We start from the raw sequence: 5,714 nt of genomic DNA on the forward strand, positions 1-5,714 counted from the left end.
TTGTTACAAAGAAATACTTTATTACAGATCTACCTACTTTAGAATTTAAAGGCTAGTACAATCCTTTTCTGCCTCTGGCCAACATTACCATGGCTCATTAGGTTTGCTACATAAACCAAGACACAGCTTCAGTTTCAAGTGCCACAGGGATGAGAAAAAAGTATTTGATGGAAGAACAGTAACTCTGTTATCTGGAACAGGATGAATATGAGTTCTGGGATGCTCCCACTGTTAGGAAAGAGTTTGCTTAACTTAGAAATGCAGAATTTATTTACATGTTTTCACTAAAACAAAACAAATCAAAACAGAAACAATATAGAACTCTCTTCCGGGATATATACTCTACTCTGTGAAATGCTGCAACACATTTTACAGATCTGCTTTTGTATACAAGAGTGAGTGAGTGTGCTTTAGTCATCAAGACATCAGAGGAAAAGGTAATGAACAAAGCTGTTATAAAATAATTAAACTGCCACGTATCGTTTGGCCTCCCCCTCCTTAAAAATAAGCAGTGACACTTTAGCAGAGAAACACATGTAAGATCTCTAACTTTAAATGAGAATCAGCATTCTTCAGTTGAGACTTGTTATATAACATTTGACCCAACCCAGCAGTCTTAATTGAGACATGATCTGTACCAAAACAATAGCAATATTCACTGCAAAGGATCTGCACGATCGTAACCACTGCTTCAAAGCTGTTGATTTAACAAAGGAAGATGCAGGACAGAGGAAGAAGCAGCAGTAACAGAAGAGGCTGAAAATTGCTGTTTTGACAAAGAACTGCATTTGGAAAGGGCACAACATTCCCTTCACACTTTTTCAAAAGAAGCTCAGAATACAAATGGCTCCCCATTTCCAAAACACTTATCAAGCAGAAGTTTAACACACACTTTATAAGTGTAATAATCCTTGACAGAACAGTAACAATCCCTACTATCACCTGCCAGCCTAAATTAGCACTGAGTTGCTCAGCTTTAGGTACAGCTTTTTTTGGGTTTTCTATTTTTTATTTTAGTTAGCATAGGACTTGCACCTATTTTCAAATTACTCCACCACTAGCATGAAACTTTAGTTGATTTGAAAAGGTGCCAAGACACCAAGAGAGAAAAATCCTGGTTTCAATCAAACTGAACCAAGACCTTACCCAACTAATTCTATCTTCCTCGATATCATAACTCCAGTAACTCATAGCACATTTTCAGAGCCTAATTCATATCCTCCTAAACAGTATCATGGTAGTAACTGAAATAAAAAATCACCATTATTTATTTTAATTTAAAAATCAGTTGGGAGACTCACTGAAGAAAATTCATCCCTGAGTAACAAGACGTTTTAAAACTGCATCCTGCCAACAATTGTTGCAATATGTTGACAACTCACACTCTTAACAATTAGTGCTACTAACAGGTGGCAGCAGAACTGGTCACAGTCCAATGTATTTGCAGCATTGTTGCACTGATCCCATCATCTTGTTTAATGAAACTGCAAGTGGACATTAGGAAATAGGGTAAATAGAAATAGTGTCTTTATTACTTTGAGTGTCAGATTGACAGCTGGATCCCCAAAAACTCAGAGCAGTGGTGGTTAGCAACTTGTTTCTTTGGATGTCCAAATGATTTTCACAAATACTTTCAACCAAACAACAGGAGAAGAATGATTGTAACGGAGTTCACTGCTATTAACGGCACTGCAAAGAAAGACAAAAAGCAATTGTGAAACTTTTCCACATCATGCAATGATGAAGGTAACATTATTATTATTATTATCTTGTGAGACTACCTCTTAAGGAGTAAAATCAATCAAAACTTTGAAAACACACTCAATTTTCTTATGTGACAAATCAGGATTAGTGTAGGAGCCAGAATCAAAGCCTAGGATACTAAAAATTAGCAGAAAGTAACAGCACAAATGTTTTTCTGCACCTCAAAATGTTTTACCTTTAATCCAAATGACCTTTTCAACAGATGACAATAAACTATATCAAAGTTAGCTTCTAGTCTTTGCTGTGATTCAGAAAAAAAAGCCCGTTTTTACTCCATGGTGAGCAAGATAGGCCAGACTGTCCTTTCCTTTTGTTATCATCAACAAAAGGACTTCTGATGTGCTTTATAGTAAACTATCAGCAATTTAAATTTCTAAATTTTACTTTTCCCCCCCATCCTTGGTGCACATACACTTTCTTTACATTTAGGAATCCCAGAAATTTGCAATTTCCCTCACAAGGCACTTAACATTTAATTTAGCCAAGGTGAAGCTAACTGTACAATAACTAATTGCCAAGCTTCCCTCCAGCTCCCAAACTCTGAAGAAAGATAAGATGCACCAGTGGCACCACAAGTCAGAAGTTGAGAGAATGATTTACACATTAGCAAAATTAGGGCACCTTAGCTGGGATCTACATTCTCCTACAGAGTCCATACATGAAGGAAGAACAGATTGAAAATGACAAGTAAAAACAGCAGCTGAAACAAAACTTTACAGATAACAATATTTAAACACAGGATCATCACCTTACCTCTCATAACAGTTCGTACAGATCGAATAAGGTTTGTTATCTGTGCTTTAATTCCTGGTTCCTCTCCAAATCCTCCAATCCCTTGGTCACTTCCCCAACCAACTGTGTCACATAAAATAAGCCAGATATGTTAGAAAAATAACTCCAAACCATGGTATCAGCAGTATTAATAAATTGTCTATCTTTAACATTAGGGCCATAAAAATTATTAGGATGCTGCAGCACCTCTCCTATGAGGACAGGCTGAGAAAGCTGAGGTTGTTCAGCCTGGAGAAGAGAAAGCTCCAGGGAGACCTTACTGAGGCCTTTCAGTACTTAATGGGGGTCTATAAGAAGATGAAGACAAACATCTTATCAGGGCCTGTTGTTACAGGACAAGGGGTTTTAGAGAGGGGAGATTCAGACTGCTAAGTATGGCAAAACACTGGTCCAGGAAGACCAAAGATATGGTAGATGCCCCATCCCTGGCAACATTTCAGGTCATACTGGATGGGGCTCTGAGCAACCTGATGTAGTGGCAGATTTCCCTGCTCACTGCTGGTGAGTTTAGCCAGATGATCTTTAAAGGTCCCTTCTAATCCTTCTATGAATCCAACTTATTCTAAAACTGAAAGACAAACTAGAAACCACTTAACTTTTTTCACCATGAGATTTTAAAACAAGATACTGAAAACCTTGTTGAGGCCGCGTCTGGAATACTATGTCCAGTTTTGGGACCCTCAGGTCAAGAAAGACAGGGAACTGCACAGAACCACAAAGATGATTAAAGGAGTGAAATACCTTCCTTATGAGGAAAGGCTGAGGGAGCTGGGTCTCTAGCTTCGATCAGAGGAGTCTGAGGGGTGACCTCATTAATGTTTATAAATATATGAAAGGTAAGTATCAGTAGGACAGAGCCAGGCTCTTCTCAGTGATACAGCAAGGGTCAGTGGGTGCAAGCTAGAGCACAGGAGGTTCCATGTGAACATAAGGAAAAACTTCTTCACTGTGAGGGTAATAGAACACTGGAACAGGCTGCTCCACATGGTTGTGAAGACAACCTGTCTGAAGGTGTCTCTGCAGACATTCAAAATCTGCATCGTGACCTGCTCTAGGTGATCGTGCTGTGGCAAGGAGTTGGACTAGATGATCTTTTGAGGTCTATTCCAACCCCTAACATTCTCTGATTCTGTGTGTAACGAAGACAACAGTGATGACAGATCACCTTTTAAGTACCACTACCCCTTGCATGTCAGAGAAACAAATGGGTCTGAGCTTTAAAAAAGCTGAAATAAAATCAAACCACAATCTGTCCTTTACTAGAAAATAAAGCACGAAGTAACTGGTAGGAAGTGATGCTTCAGCACTGGGAAACAAACGGCACAGCAGAAAACAGTCACTATCCAAAGCTGCACTGCATAACCCATGAGTGTCTTTTCTCCAGAGACAACTTTTGAGGGATACTTTTTACTCTTTGTCTTCCACACTCTTGCTCGCACCAGACTGGGGGCAGCAAGCGAGTCCTCTCACGAGCCACTGCTTGGACCTGTTCACAAGCGTTCCAAAGCCAGTAAATTGCTCGACCGCCCCCACATCTTCTTTTCCTCAAGGCGGTCGTCAGGAAAGCAAAAGAAACCCCCAAACCCCAGGTCCCTTTCAATGAATCCTACTGGAAAACAGAACAAAGAGACAATTATCTGCACTCCTGCTAGTTCAGCTTCGTTTGGAGAAGCATGTTTCTGACCAGAAAACTGGGAAACCTTAAGTCAGAGGCAACTCTTTTTCTGGTGCTCTGCAGTTTTTTGTGTGAGCGGGTTTTCTGTGTTTTGTAGGGTTTCGTTTTCTGTCGGATGACAAGTACAGTCAGCCTCAAGGATCTACGGTACTGTGATCTCTCCTCAGCAGCACAGAAACATAAGCGAGAACGTACAAAACCTGATTTTCAATAGCTCACCAGGAAAAGGCATGACGAGATGAAAGAAACCGCCTTACGCTGCCACATCCCGACATGAAATGGGCGGTGAAATAGTACAAACGTACTGAAAAGAGCCCAGAAATATATGGGAAGAGACCACAGCACATTGGCAGTAAATCAAGCCTAAATCCCCATGGCAATTCCTTGCACCCTGCCATTCAATGCTGGCTGCGGAGGGGCCGCAGTACCGGAGCCCCGAAGGCCGGCGGGCCAGGAAAGGCCTTCACCGCACCACACACGGCGGCTTCCCCGCGCCCGCGGGGCCCGCTCCAACAAGCTGCGCGGCCGCGGCCAGCTACTCCAGCCAGGATCCGGGCCGCGCTGCGTGTGCGTGGCGGCCAGGCCCGGGCCTGGCGCAGGCTCCCCTCTCGGCTCGCTCCCCTCCGCCCGGCCCGTCACTGAGCGGCTCACCGTGCCGGAGGAAGCGCTCTTCGTGCAGCACAGCGATGGCGTTGACGATCAGAAGCGCGGCCTGCAGCAGCGAGTACAGCGTAAACGCCATGGCTGGCCACCGCCGTGCACCTCCGGGGCGGGAAGCGGCGGCCGAGCAGGACGTGGCGGGGCCGGGCCGGGGCGGGGCGGGACCTCTCGGCGGAGGGGGCTGGGGGCGGTGTCTCTCCGCAGGCGGGGCGGGAACCACAAGGGGCGTGTCCGGGCGTGTCCGCCTGCAGGCGGGGCAAGCGCTGGGTCTCTGCCGGCGGTGCGCAGTCGGCGTCCCGTGGGTGCTTCGGGGGGCAGGAACGCATCAGTAAATCTCATGTTTCATCTTCCAGACAGTGGCATCTGGCAGGGAGACATCACCCAAGGGCAAGACCAAGTGCCGGGTCCTGCACTTTCGTCGCCAACAATCCCAAGCAACACTACAGGCTTGAGGCAGAGTAGCTGGAAAACGACCTGGGGTTGAACAGGATCGGGGGGATGCAGGTAGACGGCCAGATGGGCATGACCTAGCAGCCTGCCCAGGTAGCCGAGAAAGCCAGCGGCACCCTGGTCTGTATCAAAACCAGCGTGCCCAGTAGGAGTAGGGAAATGATCGTTTGAAGGGCATGTTGTAGGAGAAAGGCTGAGGCAACTGTGGTTGTTTAGTGCGGAGAAGAGAAGGCTAAGGGGAGATTTTACTGCTCTCTACAACTGCGTGAAAGGAGGTTGTAGAGAGCCTAGTGGTGGTCTCATCTCTCATGTAACTAGGATGAGAGGAAGTGTGCTTTTAAGTTGTGCTAGGGGGAGTTTAGATCAAATACTC

General features: G+C 44.8%; 1 protein-coding gene across 1 annotated transcript; it reads right to left on the reverse strand.

The window, feature by feature from the left end:
• IER3IP1 (immediate early response 3 interacting protein 1) lies at positions 1 to 5,045 on the reverse strand. The gene is made up of 3 exons (XM_064140781.1): positions 4,883 to 5,045; positions 2,518 to 2,619; positions 1 to 1,689 (listed from the first exon to the last, which is right to left on the reverse strand). Exons 1-3 carry the CDS (start codon positions 4,971 to 4,973, stop codon positions 1,634 to 1,636), a joined length of 249 nt encoding a protein of 82 aa, XP_063996851.1. The 5' UTR covers positions 4,974 to 5,045; the 3' UTR covers positions 1 to 1,633.
• Between the last annotated feature and the right edge of the window lie 669 nt (positions 5,046 to 5,714).

This window comes from Pogoniulus pusillus, chromosome Z (assembly GCF_015220805.1).
Source record: "Pogoniulus pusillus isolate bPogPus1 chromosome Z, bPogPus1.pri, whole genome shotgun sequence".
Taxonomy (NCBI): Eukaryota; Metazoa; Chordata; class Aves; order Piciformes; family Lybiidae; genus Pogoniulus; species Pogoniulus pusillus.

Excerpts from the sequence above, each read along its gene's own strand:
- IER3IP1 (XM_064140781.1), bottom strand. The coding sequence starts at position 4,973 with ATGGCGTTTACGCTGTACTCGCTGCTGCAGGCCGCGCTTCTGATCGTC. Across the intron at positions 2,620-4,882 it reads AGAGCGCTTCCTCCGGCACG|TTGGTTGGGGAAGTGACCAA; the intron begins GTGAGCCGCTCA and ends TATGTGACACAG. Across the intron at positions 1,690-2,517 it reads TGTACGAACTGTTATGAGAG|TGCCGTTAATAGCAGTGAAC; the intron begins GTAAGGTGATGA and ends CTTTCTTTGCAG.